Source organism: Triturus cristatus, chromosome 12, assembly GCF_964204655.1.
Source record: "Triturus cristatus chromosome 12, aTriCri1.1, whole genome shotgun sequence".
Taxonomy (NCBI): Eukaryota; Metazoa; Chordata; class Amphibia; order Caudata; family Salamandridae; genus Triturus; species Triturus cristatus.
The window spans coordinates 131,683,370-131,709,829 of NC_140595.1; the positions used below are offsets into that span (position 1 = coordinate 131,683,370).

The 26,460-nt window shown below is 44.0% G+C and overlaps 1 protein-coding gene across 5 annotated transcripts in view; it reads right to left on the reverse strand.

The window, feature by feature from the left end:
* Positions 1-26,460, reverse strand: part of DCAF8 (DDB1 and CUL4 associated factor 8) — a 222,534-nt gene that overhangs the window by 149,418 nt on the left and 46,656 nt on the right. For all 5 annotated transcript variants that reach the window (XM_085638707.1, XM_085638708.1, XM_085638709.1 and 2 more), the window contains one exon: positions 1,357-1,464. In XM_085638707.1, the coding sequence (XP_085494833.1) occupies positions 1,357-1,464 (108 nt within the window). The remainder of the gene's footprint in view (positions 1-1,356; positions 1,465-26,460) is intronic.

Consider the following 26,460-nt stretch of genomic DNA (forward strand, 5'->3'; position numbering starts at 1 on the left):
AGGCATAGACTTGGACTACACTTGTCACCCACTTCCACTGGTCAAAACATGTCCCAGAAGGTGAAGGAGTTTTGTAACTCCTGGGTTACCTGTCAAGCCAGTGGCAAGACAAGTAACCACCCAAAGGACCCCTTAATTCCACTCTCAGTGGTTGACGTTCCCTTTGAAAGAGTAAGGATTGACATAGTTGGTCCCCATGACCATCCAACAGCATCAGTAAACAGATTTATACTGGTGGCAGTGGATCATGCCATCAGGTATCCTGAAGCAAGTCCACATAGGTCTGTCACTGCTCCTGCAGTTGCCAGGGCCCTTATCAGTATCTTCACTAGAGTTGGCTTTCCTAAGGGGGTGGTATAAGATAGATGTTGTAACATCATGTCTGGCTACCTAAAAGCGATATTGGCTGAGTTTTGGGTGACATACAAGTTTACCACTCCATATCACCCACAAACCAATGGTCTAGTGGAGAGATTCAATAAGACCATGAAAGGTATGAGCATGGGACTTCCTGAAAAACTCAGTAGGAGATGGGATGTCTTTTTGCCATGCCTGCTTTTGGCCTACAGAGAAGTGCCACAGAAAGGAGTAGCCTTCGGTCTGGTTATGCTATGAGGGGACTACTATGTCTAGTGAAAGAAGGCTGGGAGAGACCTCTCAAAGAGCCAAAGCTAGATATTGTGGACTGTGTGCTAGGCCTAAGTCCAAGGGTGGCCGAGTATATGGGTAAAGCAACTGAAATCCTTGAACAAAACCAACAGCTCCAGAAGCTCTGGTATGACCAAAAGACTGTACTGATGGAGTTCCAGCCAGGGCAGATTGTATTGGTGTTGGAGCCTGTGGTTCCTAGGCCCCCCCCCAGGACAAATGGAGTGGTCCCAGCCCTATCCTTGAGAGGAAAGGTGAGGTCACCTACTTCGAAAACCTAGGCACATGCAGGGTCATCCATGTAAACCGCCTGAAGCTTTTCTCAGACAGAGCTGATGTGGCCATGCTGATGGTCAACGATGAGGATCAGGAAGAAGAGCGTGAATTTCTCCCAGACATCCTCTCCCACAGTCCTAAAGCTGGGTCAGTTGAAGCAGTTTTCCTAGCACCCTTTCTGGCCAACAGCAAACTGACTGCAGAAATGTTCTGAGGCAGTATGCTGGACTGTTTTCCCTAACCCCTGGTCAGACAACCTGGTGTGGCCATGATGTGACATTGGAGACAGCAAACCAGTCAAAAACCAAATATACCAACAAAGAGGAGAGAAATCAGAATAAATAGCTTACAAACACCATAAATCACACTAATCGATATTGACACAATGTCCCTCTTCCGCCCATTATGCTTACGCAATAATTCAAAACTTACCGGATAAATTGATCTCTTCCTCCAACAGCAAACTGATGAGTGTTAGCAGGGTTCACATAAATAGTGTAGAGGCCAATTTTTTTCTCTTCCTTGGTCACAACCAGTTTACTTCATTCATAAAATAAAAATAAAAAGATGGGGGGGGGGGGGAGTAAAAGGAGAGAAGAAACTTCATGAGACGCACAGCAGCAAAACAAGAGATCAAATGGTAGCTGCTCATAAATTGTGATCAAGGATATAACTTGGATTATTTTCAATAAATCAACAGTGCTTATGGAGAAACGTGTGTTTCCAAATAGCTATATACCCACATATTTATGCCATGCCAGTGAAAATAAATGCAACCCAATAACACCTGTCTGACCAATAAACACACGTTATTTTATCACTGCAGTGCAATGGTCTAATTCCGTATTTGTGCCACAGTACAGTGTAAGTAACATGAGAAAACACCACTTATTGCCTTCAGAGATTTTCCTCAAGGACTTTGGCAGACGAAAATAAATTTGCCAATAGTAACCAGGCATATTTGAAGGTGATTTATCTTGGTGCATAGATTTAATATCCAGTCTCTGGTTAAACACATCTATTACTACTTGGATTTGATTAAACAGCATGGCATAAATCGAATATGCAGATCCACATTGAGTAAAACGCTATTTGTAGCAATTATTAAGGTAGGAAACACGCATCATGACCTACTTGTTAGTCATGGCCACTTCTGCACAATCAACAATGGTAATAAATACTATATTACCCTCTGCACATCTGCATGCAAAGTCAGGTTGTCGCCTCACCAAAAACCGGTGTATAGAGCATCTGTGTTACTATACAGCATGCAATACATGCTTCGGATTAATGTACTCTGCAGAACACGTACTTGCTCCTTGCGTTAATTAGATATGTTACTATGCCTTTATCACAGGCTTGCCATGGGTGCGGTTACACGCTGTGCTAATAGGATGTAACCTATGATGTATACTTTGGAACAATTTACTCTGGAGGCTATATACTTGCTCTTTGTATTTCATTAGGTATGTTACTTTCACTATACCGCAGGTTTGTCATACACACTGCTTTATTCCTTTTATGACCATTTCTCTTTACGTTTTACTTTGTATTATACCTTGCTTTATGTTTTCTATGTTACCTCTCTTTCGTTCACATATAGTTCACAGTCCATCAACTAATTCTGTACATAAGACTTGTCCATTGCACCAGTGTACCTTGCCATGTATTACGTCGCAATGTTTTTCTGTTCCATTTCAAAACCCAATAAAATCCTTTGAAATTTGAAACGTGTCAGACCGAGATACCGGGATGAATTTCTCCCACTTGCAATAAAACACGTGCATGCGCACTCAGGACTTGCGAAAAGTATTAATATATTGCACACAATAAACCGCAGGTCATGCAACGTGTTTCAGCCTAACTGCAACGCATGCGTGAACAGGGCCGTTAGTCCGAAACGCATTGCATGAGCTGGTGTTTACTGTCTACAATAAATTAATTTTTGTTTGCAAGTCTTGAGTGTGTGTGCTTTATTGCAAGTATAAGAAATTACATTTGGATTCTGTCTGGGTCAACTCTCAGCACCATGCGACACCTTGTTGGGCGAAGCGGTTCATAGCAGGACTACTAACTGTATGTATGTGTCCCCATATTATATATATATATATATATTCACTGAAAAAACCATAGGTTTCACACACGTTATAGTTACGAATTAGCATTTAAAAAACCTTGCAAATTCACTTAAAAAACCATAGGTTTCACACATGTTATAGTTAGCTGGACATTTCACTCGTAGAAAACCTATGAAATTCCCCCGTTATAGTTACTGTAGGCAACTATAACTCACGCGACCGCAATCCTCTGCTGATGACGTCAGATATTACATCCCTGTATTTAGACACTTATTTACCCATGTCTTCTTCCATTAATCTTTAGCTATACATATATTACAAATATTTATTTTTCATAAAGACACATATGTCATCAGTGATGTAATATCTGACGTCATCAGCAGAGGATTGCGGTCGCGTGAGTTATAGTGAATTTGTACGGTTTTTTAAATGCTAAGTTATGTATTAATTTTTTTTTTTCAGGTTTTTCACCGTGCGCGCACCGTGAAATTATTATTTATTTTTTTAAATCGCGAGGTTTTTTTCTCCCTTGGGGGTCCTTCTGTGATCCCCTGACCAAGGCTAGGGGGTCAGGAACTGTCCACTCTGCCCCCTTTTCACCTTCTCCTCCTTTTTTTTTCACCCCCTCAGACTGCGAGAGACAAAATGGCGGCCGACACTTCCTGGTTTCGACCGATTCGAATGTTTACCGACATCTAACATCAATCAGAATTGCGCTCGCGCACGGCAGGGTGCGCGCACGGTGCGCGCGTATAGATATTGATATACTTTTAAATGCCATTTTCTCAAGAAATACTGAACAGATTTACACCAGACCTGCAAAAGGCACTTCCTTGCCCTTATGGCTACCTCTCAGCCAAATTTAACGTAATTCTGTTCAGCCGTTCGGGCTGTAGCTGTGTCTAAAGGTCCTATGGAAAAATGCATGGGGAAAACGCGTTTTGGGACCCCCCCTTTTTCTCGGCCCCCGCTTGACGAATCACCCCGAGACTTTCAGGGTAGGAGCTGAGCGGAGCGCCCCATTAGTTTTGAAAATTTCGCGAGGATTCGTCAACCGGCGCCAAAGTTATTCAAAATAGAATTTTGAGATTTCCTATGGAAACTAGGTTGTAACTATAACTATCTACTGGCGACCGCCAGTAGATTTTATATATATATATATATATATATATATATATATATATATATATATATATATATATATAAATACTCACACATATATTATATGTATTAAGAAACCAGGGGGCAGTGGACAGTGTGGAGACGATATGGGAGGTCTTCAAGGTCACAATACGAGGATATTGTATCTCCAAAAGCTTTGGTGTACTTAAAGATATACAGAGAACACTTGGGAAATTGGAAGCAGACTTAAAGGCGCTTGAGGCACGGATGGGGAGGGGGAGACGGGTCAGGTGCAGAGTGAGTTCCGGGAGAAGTTGTCGGAATATGAGGATACTGCGGCACGGGAGGCAAAATTTAGGGGACGGTATTGGGTGGCTCGTAGATATGGTGAAGGGGAGCGGCCTGTAAAAGTGCTGGCCGAAGTCACTTGACACCCTCGCTTCTCCACTCATATATTAGAGGTCGAGGGGCCAGGGGAGATAGTGCAGCGGGACACTGCCGACATACTCGCAACGTTCACTTCACACTACAGAGAGCTATACACCACACAGCGGCGTGGGCCGATGGAACTTGATAGCTACCATGAGGATGTGGCGCTTGGGTGGCTTAGTGATACGCAGCGGAAATTTCTTTGTCTTCCCTTTGAGATAGACGAACTCCGAGAGGCGATCATGCAGCTTAAAAATGGGAAGACACCGGGCCTAGATGGCATCCCTGCTGAATTTTTCAAACGTTATATTGACATCATGGCGCCCGTTCTTAAGGAGGTGTTTGAGGAATCCTTGGAGGTTGGAGTGCTCCCACCATCGATGAGGGAGGCACTGGTCACATCTCTCTTGAAGCCCGGTAAGGCCCCTACGTCCTGCGATTCCTATAGACCGTTGTCACTCATAAATTGTGACACGAAAATATTAGCTAAGGTTCTGGCTAACCAATTAACGCTGTTAATGGATAAGCTTATCCTGCCTGACCAGTCGGGTTTCATCCCCAGACGAGCCACTACTCATAATCTTCGCACCTTGTTTTCCTTGCTCCAGACTGTAGCACCTGAGTTCCCGCTTGCTGCCATTTTTTTGGATGCCACAAAGGCATTTGATTCTGTAGAGTGGGACTACCTCTTCGGGGTCTTACAGAGAATGGGTTTTCCTCCCCTATTCATTGGATTAGGTTACTATACCAACAGCCCACTGCCAAGGTGCTCATAAACGGACACCTTTCACCTGCGTTTTCCACCACAAGAGGCACCCGGCAGGGATGCCCATTATCCCCGCTCTTGTTCGCCATTGTAATTGAACCGCTGGCGTCCAACTTCGGCAGCACCACCAAGATAAAGCTTTTCGTTGTTGCCTACGTCCCATTTTGATTTCTCTCTATGCGGACGATGTTACTCTCTATATTAGAGATCCCCAGCAAAATATCAACCCAGTATTGCGGGAGTTCCTGGTATATGGCAGACTATTGGGGGTGGGCATTAACTGGGGCAAGTCTCCGTTCTTCCCTCTGACTCCAGCGGTCGCTAGGTTTGCCCTTGACTTCCCGGTGGAGTGGTGCGATGCCGACCTTCGCTACCTGGGCATACAGCTGGCCAGAGAGGAGGTCATACGACTCAACTACGGCACGGCTATCGCACAACTTTCTGGTAACGTTACTCGTTGGATCTCTTTGCCTCTTTCTCTTGCGGTCCGCGCTTCCTTGATAAAAATTGTGGTTCTCCTGCGGTTTCTATACCTCTTCATGAATATTATATACCATATCATCCTGGCTCCTATTTTTTTTTAAACTCTCCACACTGAATTACTTAGACTGTTATGGGGAGGCAGGCAGTCGAGGCTCAAGTGGTCCATACTTACGAAGCCCTACGCTCAGGGTGGTTTTGATGTCCCAGATTTTGAGGTGTATTTTACACTATGCATACTTTTGGATCCATCCCCCTCGCTACATGCCGCAGGTGGCAGCGGAGGACTGGCTGCATACCTCATTCTTCTGGATGGCATGATACATGCCCTTGCTCGATCTCGCACGGAACCGCCCACCACGGTCACAGGTACTGTTGATGCATGGCACAGACTTGCAAATCTTATTGATTCCCCTTTGCTATGCTCATCGCGGCTTCCATTGTCCTATCATCCCTGCATGCCACTGTTGCAGGAAATGGGCTTTCGCAAATTATGCGAACGGATCAAGGTGGCTACCTGGGGTGACCTCTTCCACAACGGTATATTCCGCTCCTCGGACCAACTATTTCAGGGGATGCAACCATCGCCGCTAGATTTATTCCTGTATACTCGACTCCAGCAGGGAATTAGATCCGTCATCCCAGACTTTCCACGGGAACCTGCAAATCTTCTCCCGTTACATCAAATGCTGGGGTCCACAGATGGAAAACATCTAGTATCTAGGCTTTATAAAAGCATGCACGCACAGCCCACGGAGACCACTAGTGCAGCCCGCACGCACTGGGCTATAGAGCTAGTAAGGGAGGTAACTGATGACCAATGGGAGTATTGCTGTCTCCAAACTGCCCAGATCTCTGCCAGCTGTAGACTGAGTAATACATTACAAATTCCTGCATCGCCTATATTATACACCTGTCAAGAAATATAGGTATAAATTGTCGGATAACGATCTCTGTGAGAGGTGCAGGAGGCCGGGAGCCGGATTTATACATTTAGCATGGGTGTCCAGGGGTGCAGGAGTTCTAGGGGCAAATCTTTGAGGCGCTTGAGAACATGGTGAATGCCTTGGAGAGAGACCCCTTGCTGGCACTCTTGGGATATACTGCTCAAATCCCTAAGTCATATCGCAAATTTCTGGCCGTGTCGCTCCTACTGGCTAAGCGTAGGGTGGCTTGCAGGAGGGACAGGGGACGGGCTCTGAAGTTCAAGGTTTGGATGGAAGACCTGTTATACTGTCAGGAACAATTGACTGTTTATGCTGAGATACTTCCAAGTGCTACCAGGCCCAAGGGTATATGGGGATCGCTGCAAGGTTACCTCCTCCAGCGTGGCTGAGATGGGTCGGACACTACTCCATCGGGTAATGCTGCTTGACTGCTATTTGCAACATGTTATCCCTTGCACCTCATGTCTCCCCTCTTTATGATGACGATATGTGATATGTCGCTTTTTAATGTTGGATCTGGACTGGCGGTTGCATGCGGCGTTATGTAATGTGACTTTTATGTGATATAAGTATTGTGGTGTTGACTGCCTGCTGATATGTATCATTGACGACACAAGAGTACCTCCATTATATTCTTTTGTTTTTTCTCTTTCTCTCGCATTATGAAGCCTTGTGATACATGCATGCTTTCTGGGTCTATTCACATGTTGTTTCTACTGGTATTGCAAGCAAGTAAGGGGAAATGTTGTAGTGGACGACTACAGGCCAACCTTTATTGGTCATAAGAAGCTGTAATGTTTTGTTACACATGATGAAAATCAATAAATAAATGGTTTTAAAAAAAATATATTATATGTATGCATTGACATACACACACACACACACATACGCATATATATATAATTTGCAACATGTTATTTGAGGCATTCTCACATTTATTACTACAGTGCAAAGGCCACATTTGTGTTTATTACCACAGCACAGCAAACTTCAGTAGGAAAAAATTATTCTTACTGCCTCACAGACAGCACACAACAATTACTTTGCACTAGAAAGCAACTGTCCTAATAGTCAATGTCTCTTGAGTGTGATTTTAAATTGATTAACAAATCTATGCACTTGAACCCTGGTTTTGGTTAATACCTTCTACTAAAACAAATTAGACATAAAAAAAGCCACTGAATAAACCCCTTATCCAGATGTACAGAGTATCATAAGATATGTATTACTATTGTTGAGGAGGGGCATCAGACATAACCAAATAATTGTCAGTAATGTTTTACTATAGACAATCAAACAGTACAGTCTAGTATTTAAAATACAATTAATGGCAAACTTGTCTGTTTGGAAATAAAACCGTGGTTTCATGCTAATTACAAATAAGCTGCAATTTAAAAACACAAAAGGAGTGATTTGTGTCATATGATCCAATACTGCCATCTCGGCGGGGTTTTGGTGACATTTACAAACCGCTCTGCCAGCGGCCTTTTGATTTACGTCGTCACAAGAACTCCTCAATGGCCATGCAGAACCATATTACACGTTATGTATCATGTACGGAATTAAACAAAACTAGGCAATGCTGTACTGGTACTTATCTCTAGTGTTGCTGCCATAGTTTAGCCAAAACATCAATCAAAACACTTCTCCCCAATGAAAGGAAGCAACTGCAGCAGTCCAGCGAGCTATTGATTTAGCTTATTTTTCACCCATGCTTATCAGACAATAACTGTGCGTCGAAAATCAATACCATAGTACTGTGAACAAACTTCTGAATGCTCCACCGCCATTAAAAGCTCCCTCACCACATGCCAACCTCATCCTACTATATGCTCCCACTTCATCACTTGTCCATCTAAACTCATTCCTATGATTTAAGTGTGCAACTATCCTATGCACCATATCGTCTGTTTATCCCCGAGACTATTAAATCCCTTGCATCGGTATCTGATGCACTTCTCCGTTTGACCTCGGTTTAAATATTCTCTCAAATTTAGCACATACTTAAATTCATTTTAAACTTCATTACTTCTACCTCTTAAAAAACCTACCTTTGATCCCTCATCCTCCTAAAACTATCATCCAGTACTTAAACCCCCCTTTTTAGGTCTCGCCTACGCAGTGCGCATGCACTGCATAGGAGACCTTTAGCCGTCGTGCAGCTCTTTTTCCAAGCACATACTCGTGCTTGTGGCGGCATAGAGCTTGCGGGAGTGCGCAGCGGCACGCCACAATCATGAGTATGTGCTTTGAAAAAGAGCTCTCCCCAGCGCGCGTGCACCACTCGCAGGTGCACCCCTCTTCCTCTCTCCCGCTGCAGCCTGCACACCTTTTTTTTTTTTTTTTTAAACTTTCTGCGCGCGCTTGTTTTACTTTGACAACGAGCGCTTCCAAGGCACCGCGCTAGTTTGCTTTTTACCCACTCGCCATCTTTGTCACTACGTCTCGTCCATTTCATCTTTTTGTCTTTCGGGCTCCTTCACTCCCTCTTTCTTTCTTTCTCATTTCCTGTGCCTCCTATCGGACTCCTGCTTGTAGCTCCTTTTAGTGCAGTTTGTCCAATTTTCCCCTTCCGGCTCTCTAAGTTCCTTTCATCTTTTCTATCATTTGTTATTCACAACCTCCCCCTAGCCTCCCTTTCTGCGCGCACTTGTTTTATTTTACTTTGACAACAAGCGCTTCAAAGGCAACGCGCTCGTTTGCTTTTTACCCTCTCGCCATCTTTGTCACTACGTCTCATCCATTTTATCTTTTTCTCTTTTGGGCTCCTTCACTTCCTCTTTCTTTCTTTCTCATTTCCTGTGCCTCCTATCTGACTCCTGCTTATAGCTCCCTTTAGTGCAGTTTGTCCAATTGTCCCCTTCCGGCTCTCTATGTTCCTTTCATCTTTTCTCTCATTTGTTATTCACAACTTCCCCCTGGTCGCCCTTTCACGTTGTACCAGCGTTTGCTCCCCTCTCTCCTTCGCTTCCATTTCACACTCCCTCCCAGTAGTTCCTATCATATTATTTCCCTCCCTACTTCCTTTTCAATTTATTTCCATCTCTTATTTCAAACGGCTGTGCCCAGTCCCGTTTTTCAGCATCCATCATGCCCTCCTCACTCTTTGACGTGTGATCTTCGCCCACCCTGTTTCTCCCCCGTGTGCCCTCACTCCTCTCCCGGTTTCTGTATTGGTCCTCTCCTCTATGCTTCCAGTTCTTCCTTTTTGTCCCCCTCCCCACCAGCTGCACTCTTAATCCCCGTCTGCCTGACCCTATGACTCTGCATACTTTAGGGGAAGAGAGGGGTAAAGAACTGGCGAACGAGCGCCTTGACCTTAATGGACAAAGCCAGCTTTCATAGCAAAAAATATGCTTTCTAATCCTACACATATTTCCCACACTCCCTGACATGCGCGCAGGGCCCGCCACGCTAACGACAAAGTGCAGCTTCTTTCCTCACGCTAAAAATCGTCGCCACCAGCAATTTTCAAAATATATTTTCCTTTTCTCCACATATGCAGGTCTTTGATTATCAAACGAGCCTTTCAGTGTTACTTGCTTTTTCTGTAAAAACCGAGTAAACCTGCCAGCTACTACAATTTCCATTCACAATCCATCCTCTCTCAAGATCTGGGTTCACTTCGACTCTAACCCTTTCAATCCATTAGTACCTTAGCTGCCCTTGTTGACGAGTAGAAAAGACTTTGTTGATGCCTAAGGGCAGGGGGATCATCAACCCTCCACTTTAGCAGTGGGGTCAGTGGCGGCTGACATCTATGGGGCAGGGGGCTGGGCACGTGTGAAAATACTATATAAAACAAGCATTGGCATAGCCAATAGGTCTCGCCTTTGGGACCTTATAAGTATTTAGTTATGCAGCACAATTTCCTTGGTGCAACAACATCAACTGTTGCATGGCTAAACACTTATAAGGTCCCAAAGGCGAGACTTATTGGCTATGGCAATGCTTGTTAATATATTAGAATGATTTTCAATCACATCTCACATCTTTTCTCTCATGAATTATTCCTAAATCCTCTCCAAGTGTGCTTTTGTGCGCTACACACACAGTAAGAGAACTTTAACACCTCAAACTTTATCATCACTAAGCATAACAACTGACTTTCAACCATCGCCATACCACTGGAACTATCTGCGACCTTGGCAGTGTCAGCAATCCCCCTTGATCCTCCTTGCAAACCTCATACCTCTCCAGTCACTTATTCTCAGTGGCCTGGGGCTCATAGACATCAACACCCACCCCTTTCCCAATAGCTGCCTACTCAATCTTCTGTCTTTAAAAACACCTTCCCTTCTCAAGAAACACATACAAGACATCCAAACAGCTCTGACAATTACTTACTATAATCCAAAAAGACTGATTAGACCTCCGCTTTTCATAGCGCTGTTATCTACCAAGTTAATATTAGCCCTATTTAAATGTGCTCTCACAATTTTGCAACTGCACAACTGGCATAATTAACCAGGATTAACACTAGCTTTTTGTATTAGCTAGGTTTGCCACCCCATTCACGCTGATCTATGTAGCTTCAACGTTTATTTATAAAACATTTCTGAACACGTTTCTTTCCACTGTCAAACAAATAAATATTTACATCTTTGATGCTTTAAGATCTTCAGACATCATTCTGAAGATGCAAAGGCCTGCAGGAGTGAAATGTCAAACAAAGGAGTAAACTTTTGAACAATTGGTGTTTCTCTAAAATGGAAATTTGCATTGAATTCACAGAATATTTGTTTGCAGGATCCCAAAACAGTTAAAGAAGCAATAATAGTTTTTGTGTGAGATGGACATATAAACAAAACCCCTTTGATGTATAAACATGGGGATCATCCTAGTGAGAGTGTAGAATGACGCCTGGATGCCAGAAAAACAGAGCTCCCTTACTTCTACAATACGTTTGTAGGTGGACATAGATAACTGCTGAAGTTCAAGGCATGCATGATTAGGGCTGGGATGTTGCAATGAAAAAAAAGACATCCTCTAAGGGATATAAAATATTACACCTTCAGGAGTGGTTGCACAAGTGCATAGAGTAGACTAAGTACAGGTACCATCAGTGCCATAAAATGTTGGCATTGTCAGGTATGGAGTATCTGCACTTCTTCAATTCAATTAGAAATGGACATTACCAGTGTTTCTCGTCAGTGGTGCAATAATTTTATTAGCGATAGCCCTGGCACAACTCAGAAGCAACCAGATACTCTGGGGCATCGATTATCCTTTATTTTATATTTACATTTTGACCATTTGATACCGGGGGTACCAGGTCTAATCCTGGTGGGTATGAATGACCTGTGTTTTGTGCACTGTAATCTTATGGATCACACCCTGAAAAACTGGTATAGGTGGAATAGTATGGTGGACTTGGAAAAGATAAAAAAAAAATCTATCATCACCCAAGAAATTTCTCTGGTAAATTTAAGTAAGCAAAAGAGGTTTGATTTCTACTCTGCTTACGTCAGGAAAAGAATTGTCTCCAGATTTCCCTAGATGCAGATACCAGGACCGCCTCTTCTTGTAGGAATTTCTACTCATGACTGGGCAAGGACATCTGGCTTAGAATGCGAGCTGTCTGATTGTCCTTCCCTATGGACAGACCACTTACTTTGTTTATGGCCCAGGCCAACAGCCGTATTGCCTCTTAGCAGAACAGTTTGGAACCCAGTCCTCACTGCTTGATCAGAAAGTACATTGTTGAGTTGTAGTCTATTAGTATTTGAAAACGGTATACCACATAAATGTGGGAAAAAGAGCTCAGCGCTAATTGGCTGTCCGAATTCTAAAAACTTGATACAGCAAATAACTTCTTGAGGAAACCAGAGTGCTGCCGGTCAAATTTGCTAGCTGAGCTCCTCAACCTTACAATGTTGCAAAATAATTAGGTATGGTCTAGGAGACTTTTGGACAGGGCAGCCCTCTAGGTTGGATGGGTCTTTCCACCAATTAAGGGAACTTGACTTTGGATGAATCCAAATTAGGTAGTTCAACTGACAACACTGCTGATACCATAACGTATAGACTGTTGCAGAGGTCTCACTCGCAGCCACATTTGCGGCCTAGGAGAATTCAAGACAGAGACAGGCCCAGGATCATCAGAACTGATCTTGCCAATTTGCCTGTGCATTTTTATATCAGTAGTGGAGTGCTGTCCAGACTCAACTGAAGAACCAATAGCAAGTTTAGTGAGCATCCAGGATTGTTCCCATGAATGGAATTCATCGTTTTGGAATAAGGAAAGAACACTTCTTGCTGACTTAGAAACAAAGTTTATTCAAAGAGTTTGAATGTAGTGGCGAGACTGGTCTGAAGACGATTCACTACAACATCCCTCAGAGCACAGAATTAAAGCACAGGTAAACAACATTTCCCTAGCATTGCAAGCTTGGAATAACCAACACTGCCATCACCTTGGTAAACCTGTATGGTACAGAGGCTATCCAAAATGGAAGCTTCGAATTACAAGTGATACTTCCCCATGATAAGAGTCCATTACGACATGTGACTGTGCATCCAGAAGCCTAAGCTAAAGAACCACACCAGTTCTAGAAGGCTGGTTTCAGAGTTTTGATCTGAAATTTCCCACTATTAGCAATTTGTTGAGGAATAACAATTCCATAAATGGGCGCAGTCTTGCCCCTTTCTTGTGTATTAAAAGATATTTGGAATAACACACTACCCTCAACTTCTGTAGAATGTTCAAGATTATCCAATTGCTTTGGTAAAAAAGAAGCAAGTCTTTGAATCAAGATCTGTGTGTTTGGAGGATGCAAAAGGTTCTGGGATACAAAAAACAAAAACATTTGAAGAACCTCTCTGATTAGTCTGTGGGCTAATGGACTCCTGCCGACTGTGGTCAGGCACCAGGTTTTACCGAATATAGCACATTACTACGCGTGCTATTACCACACAGTAGGTTACAACGCAGTTGTTACAACAAACGCATTGTTACCACACGTGGCTTTACATCGCAAGTCGTTTCTACGACTTGCGCTAGGTTCTCCGCCGGACTTAGGAATAGTATAAATTACTATTCCTACTCCAGTTAGCGCAACAGCAGGGAATGTGTTGGATTTAAAATCCAACACATTCCCTGGTGTTGCACGCCACCTAGCGCAAGTCGTAGAAACGACTTGCGATGTAAAGCCACGCGTGGTAACAACGTGGTCGTTATCTGCGTGGTAATAGCAGCGTTGTAAACACTGTTTGCCGGCTTTGTCCGAACACTCCTTTTACTGCTTCAGCTTGCATGGCTGTTGATGGCTAGCCATTTTGTGCGAGTTTGGAACCATGGGTGTTTCGTGGCAAGTCCATCGAAGCCTCATAAGGCTATACCAGTGCCTGAAACTCAATTCTGTGCTGTACAAACCAGAGACTGTCACCTTGAAAAGTAGCAAGTGAAATCACAACCACTTTTAAACATATTTTGCAAGACTGTGAAACCAGCTATTGTGTGGGATTTCTTTTTTAATTGGCTTCTGCCAACTCGTGCGCCTCACGCCTTCATATTCATTAAAGTACACTGGCATCAGCCCGAGCCTTAATTCAATGCTTGCAAAGCCAAATCCATGATTGTAAATATCTCCAGAGTCTCACACTTAACAGAGACTTTAATGTTAACAGAAATGTTACTGTTTATGTACTGTACTAGACTTTGCAGTCAGATCTGGCTAGGAGGAAGCTTGATGATCTGGCATTCTTTAGGAGGAAGCTTGATGTTCTGGCATTTTTTATCATCATTTCAAGTGGTTTCTGGTAGTTTTATGTGTATTCAATAATTTTTCTTGTTGTGAGGTTAATCATTGCCTAGAAATTCAGTTATTCAATGGTATTTGATTCTGTTATTAAATGGTATTGTATGTTACTCTCTTCCATGTTTTTTACACTCATCATTCCCTTAAATCTTATACTTCTCAGCCTCGTTCACACAGAGTGAATGCAATGCTGAGGCAGTGATATATCACGAGATCATACATTGACTATTGACTCCATTTTACGCTAACTACATTTTGTGAGCACCGTTTCATCTCGTGTCTGTCTGACCCTGCCTTTCAGCTATGAACGAAGCAGGCCCAAGTTACTTGCACAAACATACATTGTTTATGTTTCTCACTTCACCAAACGAGAGAGACAAGCTGCTAGAACAGACAGTATGGGATGCGTTCAGTGCCCAAGGATGAGAATGTGACGAAATCTGCCTCAGCTCTCAGAGCCTGGCCAGTTCCGTAGAGGGGCCTCGACGCAGAGATTGTAGACAGTACCTATAGTGCAGATAAAGGGAGGGGGAGATTCTAGAAATCTTTTTCCGTGTTAGTAAAGAGTATAAAGACTTAGACCTCTATCCTGGCAGGGAACGCGCTGCCCAGGGCGTTTTGTGCCCGGTTGAAACCTACCTGATGAGACTGCCAACGGGTTCCCCAGTCGTCCTGGCAAGGATGATAAAGCTAAACAGACAGCCGGTGAAGTATTGAAAATTCTAATTACTTACTCCGTTATCTTTCTATGCATTTTTTCTTGCGTATATACATTAACTATATGCATTTATTTTACATGTTTATTATTGCCAATTGATCTATGGAAACTTGCCGCAATAAAGATTCCCCTTTACTTGCCAAATTAGTGTTGAGCTTTGTTTCTGATGTATTTTGGTATTCTAAAGTGTGCAGAATCCTATTTTGAAGTGTTCAAGTTGTGCCCTTGTGTTTAGAAGTCTAGCTCAGGTGTTCTGAAGAAAAAGCAAGACAGTGAAGTGCTGACTGGTAATTCAAATAGGGGTCCAATAGTATTGTGGGACCAGGACACCAGTTGTAAACTACTCCAACTATCACAACTGGAGCTCACTAATCCCTAATAATTTTCCTAGGAGAGCAGCACCCAGGTCTCACTCATGGGGTTATGCAATTTTCCGAAGCAATCACGACAGATGGAATGCGAATCGGTCACTGACTTTGCTTGCAACTTGATCTGTAGGGCTTAACGTCCAAACATTTGTAGGAGGTATCTTCTTCAAAAGAAGGGGAAAAGGTGAACTTATTAAACATGGGAGTGAGAAAATTAGACTTTTCCAGATCCCATTACTATGCCAGCATGGAATATTAGACTCTGATGTCTAATACTCCAGTAGTGCACTTTCTTCTTATTATTATTTTTTACACTCTTTCCTTTTTGAGCCCTTCAGTAAAAAAAGGCCACCTACCACCAGTGATTTGCTCGTGCTAGAAAAATGAATTCCAGTCTGGTATCTTAGAAAAGAGTTCAAATAAACAATCGGCAGGAGCAATCGTTCAAGAGAAATGTGCTTGTAAACAGACGACTTTAAAAGATAAGACTGTCTCTTTGAGAAAGTGCTCCAGAATACAACATACATGTGTAACTATTAATTGTCCATAATCATCAATGAAGATCCCCTGATTCACTGGATTTTAATTACCTGCCAACTGTAAGTACGCTCCAATCTTAGGTGTTGATGTTGTACACCAGAAAATTAACTTAACAATATATAAGAGAGAGACATTTGAGGAAAATAAAATATCATGAGGCCTATGTGTCCCCGTGTGTTCCCCCACACTCATGTGCACATACATGTCACCTACGTATTTTCCCTCCATGGCCTGTCTATCATGATGCTCATGCTATAACGTGGCCTGCCATCATCCAGTCTCCCATGAGAGAAACGACAAATCTGTATTGAGGCCTACACGTTTTGCATCATGTTTTTCTGCACCACATGAAAACCCGTGTTTTGTGGCTCAGCCAGACCCGAAAAGAGGTTTCAGGCCTCAGAACGCTCTGAAAGCTGTAGCTGCGTATCCTTGGCCTTGCACACTTGGGCCTCAGCCAAAGGGGCCCTGTCCGAGACAGTATTGAGCACGGTTATCTGCTTACTCCTACCGAAACCACATTCCTGCCTGGAGAAGGAGGGATAAACATGACATCTGCAAAGGAGAAGCCTAGCCTTTCTGTCTCTTTTTGTGTGATTACAAAGCTCACGTCAGTGAAAAGCCCATAGCCCCCGTGCAAGACTTCAGCAGTAAACGAAGAAATAAATGCCACATTGGCCCTTGGTGATGGGCAACCTATGTCACAAATTAGTCCCTGCTCCAAACTATAGATATCAGATAATACGAGATGTGCTGGTCACCCTGACACTGAAGGCCTCCCTTCTAGACTCCAGACTCCCGGTTGCATAGCAACCCTTCCCCACGTCTGTTACACGTCATGCTCGAGTTGAGCACAAGTAAGGCAAAGTTCCAGTAAAGTTCCAGCTGATCACGCAACCCCCTCTAGGCATCCACCCACCTATGACACTTACCTATTATCATCAAGTGGACGCCCACCTTCACGCCTACTTACACGCCCACATGCTCTTATCTCATTCTCTCTTGCTCCGCCTGAAGCGCTCTTGCTTACGTATATTATTACAAACATATATATACTGTACTCTGTGAATAAAGTCGGAGAATACCTTTTTGAGAACCCAGGTCCTGATCCCTTGTGGTGATGGAACTATTCTCCCTATAACTCGAGTTATTTGAATAAAGCCCTTTTGAACCGGATACCACGGACTCAGCCTTTTGCTTCATGTATAATTGTATTGTTATCTAGAAATTCCGAAACTCGTAATAATTTATTTACGACATAATGGCGCCCGAATAGGGACACATCTCCTTCCCCATGCGCCGGAGATGAAGGTCCAGTTTTGCCCCCTTCCACAGCCGTGACGGACTTCGAGTGTACACGACGCGGGTTTTCCCGCCAACTCCCTCAGGCCAACGAAGGAGACGGACTGCGACCAGGCATCCATACGAGGCGGTGAGGATTGCGGATCGTCCCGACCCAGAGCCCACCTGCGAGAGAGCTGTGTCCGAGGTTTCAGGAGATCCACCTAAGATACGCCATTCCCTGCGCAGCGTCAAGTTTCCGAGGCCTTCAAGTTCAAGTACAAGTTCTGCTTCCCGGTGAGTTTCTCATGGGGGTTGCAATCATGACAGGTTCATTTAATGAACACGGTAAAGACGTGTCTCACTTGTGAGACCGGTATGTTCAAGAGCATGCGTTCAAGAATTAATGTTTCCAGATTTAGAGGCCAAGTTTTCAGGTGCACCGATATAGCTGTATGAATGTTATCGTCTTAAGTTAGGTTCAGTTAGGTTTGAATGTGTCAGGTTTGTGTGTAAGTTTGCTGCATTGTGATTTTTGGGTTTTTTTGTTGTTCATTGTGAATCTTGTTTTCGGTTACATTCCAACATGCCGTTATTTTCGAAACTGCGTAAGATGGGTACCAGGAAAGGTGTACTAGAGGAACCAGTTAACATTCCGCCTAGAGACACACCTGGACATTTCATGTACTGTAAGCATGGTTTAGATGCCGTGTTGTTTTTAGAACTTTGGGTGAATTACACGAAGGATTTAGAGACAAAGTATAAATGGACCATTACGGGAACGTGGGATGCGGAATGCATCATGAAGGTAGAGGAAGAGATACGGAAGAGAAAATCTAGACCTGCTCAGAAGGATGCCATTGAGTTATGGCGCAAGGAATCTCATAGAAGAACAGAGAAAGAGTTCCACAAAGCAGAGAGAAGTAGACAGGAGTCCGAAAAAGCAAAGGAAGAAAAATTACAGGAAGAAGGGGAGCGGGTAAAAAGAGAGCAGGCGGAAAGAGAAAGAAATACTGCCGTTGCTGGTATTTATCCCGTCCTTTCAGAGGAACTAGCAAAAGTGGCCCCAGTAGAAAAATTAGTTAGAGTGCCACCGCCAGTACCCCGAAAAATAAAACAAACAGCATCCGACACGTTCATTAACAACTACCTAGAGGAACCCCCACCATCATACGTGGACGGAATTTTCCCTGCACCCCCAACACAAGAACAGCTCCAGGAGCTCGAGGACGGCGGGGAGGGAGGATCCGGGGCAACATCAGGAGGGGGACCGACAGTAAAAGTAGCAATCTCCGAATATATATATGACCCAGATCCAGGAAAGGGCAGAATGCTCGTGTTTTCATTACGGCTTAGGCGAGCAGTCGCAGATTTGGAAAAATTACCAGATATGGATAAACATCTAAAGAAAATTTACACATTCATAAGAACAGGGGAAGGTCCTGAGTGTATAGCAGAAGCCGTACAAAATAGAAAGGTAATTATTAAGAACTATATCCTTCGCTTCCTAATTAATTGTCTGATCAGAGAAAAAGACGAAGGTGATGGTGATGTAGACCGTTGTTATACTGGTTGGAGTGATCGCATAGATGCCGGTCAGCATGATAAATCAGGCCAAACAGACAACATGTTGACCAAAATCCGGAAGGCAATAATAGCATCACATGAAGGAAGCCCGCACGAAACAGCTGAGTTATCTTCTGATGACGAAGCAGGGGACACAGACAGAATACATTATGTGGGCCGTGCCCGGCGATTCGAAAGGCCCAAGGGCCTCAATCACCGTAAACAGGGAACTGCCATAAAAGAAAGATATTCCCTTGAAAGTTTGTTCCAGATCACCGAAAAAGCGGTGAATAAATGGCTGGGTAACGATCAGCCCCTCACCCCGACCGAAAATGAATTAGCACGATCAGCTACCCTGTGGATATCCCAATATGATGCATATAATAATGATATCGTAGCCCAAACGTTCCTGAGCCTCCCACCAAACGAACAGCGCATAGCGGGTGTTTACATGGTCCAACATTTGATCACGCTATATGAGAGTCAATATTCTGGTCCTGGTCTGTTGTATAAATTGCTGGACGACATAATACTAGACAGGTGGATGAACATGGGTACTGAACTGATTAATGTCATTCTGGATCAGCGACACAAGTATATAGTATACGTGACTAGATCCCTGCTTCCCGCTCCACCTCAGGTTAAGGAACAGTCGTATGACAAGCTGAACCCCCTACGAGAGGTTCATCCTGAAAGGATGCAAACAATGAACTGCAACGGGTGTATGTCTACACCCCCTTGTCAAAATTAGAGATACTTGAAATGAAGAAAATGTTACCATCCCATGATAAAGACCCGGGGGGTTTTCACCGAGAACTAAAGGACATTCTTCGCCTAGGAGAATATACATATGCTGACATTCTAAAGTTATTAAAAGTACTATTGCCCACTGGTATTTACGAGAAATTGAAAGGACAGGACTGGGAGGTAGGAGACAAAAGACTCAGTTGGGATATACTGGAAAGAGAGGAGGCAGGAAGGGGCCCGGGGGTTGGTCTGGGTCCTCGAGCTAAAGACCTACCTGAACTCCTTGTACAAGTTTTGCCCAGATTACTAATCACCAAGAAGGAAGACTGGGATGCTATTTCGGCCTGTAAACAGAAACCAGACGAAGACACTAGCGATTTTTACTCTAGGTTCGAGAAATGTTTCACTATCAATAGTGGTCTTAAGCCCGGTAGTGATTCATATCCCCATCTTTTCGTGAGCAAACTAGTAGAAAATTCCCTACCAGAAGTGAAGTATAGGGTACTAAAGGTTGAGAGTACTTGGCAAACAAACAGCCCTTCACAAATGTTACAGATGTTACAATACCACCAGAACAGAATTAGAGAGGAACACGAACAGGATAAGAGACGCATGAGAGACACAAAGATGAAGATGCTGGTGGCCCAATCGACACCGGCAAACACAAACACGAACAAGAATAGCACAAAACAAAATACTGGGACCTGTAATTATTGCAAGAAGCCAGGTCACTTCGTAAATGAATGTGCGGTCTTGAAACACAATATAGCGATAGGTAAAACTAAGCCACGATCTTACCCTCCCAAAGAAAATAACACACATCAGACATCAGACACCTTTCCACCACCGCCGCCGCCTGTCCATGCACCTGCACCAGCCCACGCCACAGCACAAATGTATGAGCACGCTCAGACTAACTATCCAGAATACCAAGCATATTCGTGAAAAAGCCCAGAGAGGGAATTCGACTTGCCCCTTATTCCAGTTCCTGTGGACCAAGCGGGTCCCTATGTGCATGCACGTTTACTAGGACAGAATAAAAAGGTTTTGATTGACACCGGGGCAAGTAGAACTACCATCAGTCATTCCGAGGTTCCAGGGGCACCCCTCTCGGGCTCAAAAAGTATATCCCTGGGCTTTTCAGGAAGGCCTATTATCAATGAGGTTTCAGAACCAGTCTCTTTAGGAGTCGGTCCACTAATACATACAACAGACTTACTGCTTACTAAATCATGTCCAGAAAACCTACTTGGCATAAAAACATTAAAGGAACTGGGAGCAGTTATCTGTTGCTCGCCAGAAGGAGTGCGACTGTATTTACGCGATTTCAAGGGACATTTTGTTATGAAAGACGTTGACATCAGGCTTCAAAATGTACCGCAGCACCTATGGGCACAAGGCCCGACTGACGTAGGTTTCATGAACATTACACCATACCAGGTCACCCTCAAGGAAGGAGTGGTGCTGCCACGGATTCGACAATATAAAATTCCACCTGAAGCTGAAGTAGGGTTGCTGAAAATTATCGATGAACTCATTGCACAAGGGGTGGTGATAGAGACAGAGTCGAACATATGTAATTCACCTGTTCTTCCTATTCTTAAAAGAACTGATCCCAATGCACCACCTGTCTACAGATTAGTTGTGGACCTGCGAGAATTAAACAAATGTGTGGTGCCACAGTACCCTGTGGTCCCGGACATTTCTTCATTATTGACTGCCATTGATGCGAAGGCTACGTTCTTTACAGTTATTGATCTAAAGAACGCCTTTTTCAGTATCCCAATACATCCGGACAGCCAATATCTTTTCGGTTTCAGTTTAAAAGGCCGCAGCTTCAGATTCACAAGAGCACCACAGGGCTTCACGGAAAGCCCTAGCATCTGCAGTCAGGCGCTCAAAAGACAACTAGACAGTATTCATATGCCTACCACTACAGCACTGATACAGTATGTAGATGACATTCTCATTACCGCACAATCGGAAACTGACTGTGAAAGTGCATCACTCACTGTTTTACATTTCCTGGCTGACAAGGGGCACAAAGTGTCCCCTTCGAAGTTACAATTCTGTGAACAGCAAGTGGCGTACCTTGGGCACTTGCTATCCAAGGAGGGTAGGCGACTAACACCAGAACGTATTCAATTGATTTCTGGTCTTTCACAGCCCAAGACACAAAAGGAGGTACGTGCATTCATTGGCCTCACTTCATATTGCAGGCAGTGGATTCCCCAGTATGCTCACATAGCCAAGCCCCTAATACAATTGACGACACAGGAGGTAGCTTCTACTAAAGTCCTCCCTTGGACACAAGAACACACTGTGGCATTTGAAGAATTAAAAAGAGCTTTATGTCAAGCACCAGTTTTAGCAATCCCTGATTACAACAAATCTTTTATGCTTTTTGTGACAGAGCGGGATGGAACAGCACTATCTGTCCTCACACAAGATCATGCAGGAAAACACAAGCCTTGTGCTTATTTTTCTAGTACATTGGACCCAGTAGCACAGGCTTTGCCTGCGTGCCTAAAATCTGTTGCAGCAACAGCCCTAGCCATAAGACAAAGTGACTCGATAGTGCTGGGCCACCCCCTGACAGTACAAGTACCACACGCAGTAGAGGTTCTCTTGAACCGAACACAAACACAACACCTGACTGTAGCGAGACTGACAAGTTATGAGTTGACGCTATTTCAACCACACATAGAGATCAGACGATGCAACATATTGAATCCTGCTACTCTTTTGCCCTCCAGTACAGAAAACGTTTCCCCACATGACTGTGTTGAAGTAATACATACCGTGACGAAACCAAGACAAGACTTGACAGATGTTGCACTCCCAGACCCTGACCTAACACTCTATGTTGACGGCTCATGCATGAGGACGGGGGCGGGAGAATTAGTGGCAGCATATGCAGTGACCACTGCTACTGAAATCATAGAGACTAAAAGAATAGACATACTGTCAGCACAAGCAGCAGAGCTCATCGCTCTGACTCAAGCTTGCATAAGAGCTAAGCACCTGAGAGTAAATATTTACACTGATTCACAATACGCATATGGGGTAGTTCATGACTTCGGCGTCCTATGGAGGGAAAGAGGGTTCTTGACTTCTCACGGGGCCAAGATACAGCATGGCCCCCTTATTCATGCCCTTCTGGAAGCGATACATTTACCAACAGCCATAGCTATCCTGAAATGCAAAGCACATACTAAAGCCACAGATACCATTTCTCAAGGCAATGATCTGGCAGACCGAACAGCTAAACAGACAGCTCAGACCCCACTAGACATGACGAAATCACAGGTACCATTAAGGTCCAAAGCCATGACAGTTAGGGATCCTTCCAAGGATGTACAAGACATACAGACACATGCTACTCTAGACGAATTAAAGAAATGGTCGGAACAAGGAGGGGTACTGACTGATCAGGGTTGGATGACTAAGGGCAAAGAAACCTGGTTTCTTCCTGATTCAATGGTACAAGTGATTATAAATACCGCACATAGTCCTGCACACTTAGGAGAGAGAGCAATGCTAGACAGCTTACAGAACATATGGTTCAACAAGCACCTGCGTGCAGCAGCGAAACAAAAAGTCCGAACATGTATGATCTGTTGCCAATTCAATCCAGGTAAAGGCATTCCGATGGAACAAGGTGGTTTCCATCCACCTGACCATCCTTTCGAAGTCCTTCAAATGGATTATATCCAAATGGATAGATGCAGAGGTTACAAATATGTCCTAGTAGTAGTATGTTCCCTATCAAGATGGACAGAGGCCTATCCCGTCCCTGATTATACTGCTGTGACTACCGCCAGACAACTGGTGCGAGAGTTTTTCCCACGTTATGGATTACCGCGTGTCGTATATTCCGACAACGGTCAGCCTTTCTCTTCTGAACTCATGAAACAAGTGTCCCTTCTGTTAGGGTATACCTGGAAGTTCCATTGTGTACGACATCCTGAGGCAGCAGGCCTTGTAGAAAGACACAATCAGACCTTAAAAATAAAACTAGCAAAGATTTGCGCAGACAAAGGTGTGGATTGGATGGTAGCCCTGCCGGTTGCCCTCTTTTACATGCGAATGGTAGCCCATTCTAGAACAGGCTTATCTCCCTATGAAGTGGTCTTTGGTAGACCACCGAATATGTGGGGCACTCCAATGCCTAAAAAGATCACTGATGTTGATAGTAACATGCTGACAGATTACCTGGCTTCCTTGATGTCTGCACTACTCTCTTGTCGTTCGCAGGTTGCTGCCGCCTTCCCTGACAACACCCAGGTCAAGGAACATTCCCTCGCTCCTGGGGACTTTGTTCTCATAAGGAACTTTGACAGAACGAGCCCTCTTGAGCCAAGGTGGAAGACGCCTAAACTAATACTATTAACTACGAGGACCGCTGTTAAAGTCGAAGGACGAAAAGGATGGGTTCATCTACATCATTGCAAACGCTACTTTGGGAATAACGATTCGTTTAAAAAAGACATAAAGACTTCAGACTTTGAGCCCCCTTTATTAGAGGAGACTCCCCAGCAGACTTACAAAACCAAACTTAGATCTAACAAGTCAGAACCCGTTTGATCAATTAAGTCCACTAGGTGGTGAAGTGGTTGAACATGTATTCTGGCTCGCATAAGATCTTGGATACCGGAGATGAGAAAAAGAGCAAGATGAAAACCAAATACTGTAAAATATTACGTGGTAGATGTATAGTGACTCTGATATTTTTATTTCTTCTGTGCATCATGATGATATGTATCAGCTTAATACTACATGCTATTTTTCCTCCTATTGCCTCACTCTTACACTCTACCAATGATACCATAAAGCACACATTCAGTGATCTGCCATCCCATGAGCTATCGTATCGACTTGCCTTACGCAACAATACTTTTATCCAGATGCTGCACCATTCACATCAGACCAGCAATGCTACAGACTGCTGGGTCTGTGGCCGACTTCCCCCGTATCAGAAGGTGAAGGGAGTGTTGCCTCTTTTCCCTTTTCCATTCTCCCATAATGGTTCTTGCGGAGCATGGTTTGCCTTAATGACATCCATCAACGGTGATGCCAAAGAATGTCAAGATAAGGAGTGTAGGGGCGACTGGGTATGGGGTAACTCGAACAAAGTCATGAATAAAGCATGTTTCCCAGATGAAGAAGGTCTTCCCCAAAGGAAAGGTACCGATCTAGAAAATGAAGAGTATCTGCAAGGAAATGCGACCCTTGACTTTATAGTGTTGAATGTCAAGCCCATACACAATTTAGGTCCATCCTCAATCACAGTCCTGCCAGTAAAAGGGAACTTGTGTGTCAGAAAAGAAGGCTCTGTACAGTTGGGGCACAGCGAGTGTAACACTATACTAGTGTTCAAAGACAAAGGAAAGTCTTACTTCAGAGCATCACGACACACCTACTTTATTTGTGGCCAGACAGCCTATGTACAACTGCCCTTAGACTGGGGTGGGACGTGCTATATATCGTTTCTCCTACCACCCGTTTTCTTGGCCCCATCGAACTATCATCAGAATCTTAAACTAGCACTTATCAGGCACAGACGAGGGCTCGATGCCTCTGGCATTGACCAGACTGAAACAGCTTGGGAACAATATACAGATTTCAACAAAGGATTCTTTTTCTTCGTAGGTCCCGTCCAGAATAGTAAACTTATCCGCAGACTAACAAGGATTCTAGAAACAGTTGCTAATGAGACTGCATCAGCCCTGGGGAACTTGACCCAGGAACAGTCTGCTATAAGAATGGTCGTTCTTCAGAATCGTCTTGTTCTTGACGTCATCCTAGTGGATAGGGGCGGGGCCTGTAGGGTCATCGGTTCCAGCTGCTGCGTTTTCATACCTAATAACGCACCGTCTGTATACAAAGCAATAACAAGACTCCACAAGATTGCCCAAAGCATACACCAAGATCCAGGCACGTGGACTTGGTCCAGTTGGCTCTGGGAAATAATATCAGCATGGGGATGGAAAGTGTTGACGGTCTGTGGACTAATACTACTGATGATATTCAGTTGTTGCCTATGTCTGCAGTGTGGCCCGGCCATTTGCGGCCTGTGTGCTACTGCATGTGTCCCACATCCCCATTTACAAAGCATTGAAAATGGAAAAATAATGCTGCAAGAACAGATTGACTGCCTAATGAGAATAGATATGACGTAAGGGTCCACTAGGGGACAAGGAGGGAATGAGGAAAATAAAATATCATGAGGCCTATGTGTCCCCGTGTGTTCCCCCACACTCATGTGCACATACATGTCACCTACGTATTTTCCCTCCATGGCCTGTCTATCATGATGCTCATGCTATAACGTGGCCTGCCATCATCCAGTCTCCCATGAGAGAAACGACAAATCTGTATTGAGGCCTACACGTTTTGCATCATGTTTTTCTGCACCACATGAAAACCCGTGTTTTGTGGCTCAGCCAGACCCGAAAAGAGGTTTCAGGCCTCAGAACGCTCTGAAAGCTGTAGCTGCGTATCCTTGGCCTTGCACACTTGGGCCTCAGCCAAAGGGGCCCTGTCCGAGACAGTATTGAGCACGGTTATCTGCTTACTCCTACCGAAACCACATTCCTGCCTGGAGAAGGAGGGATAAACATGACATCTGCAAAGGAGAAGCCTAGCCTTTCTGTCTCTTTTTGTGTGATTACAAAGCTCACGTCAGTGAAAAGCCCATAGCCCCCGTGCAAGACTTCAGCAGTAAACGAAGA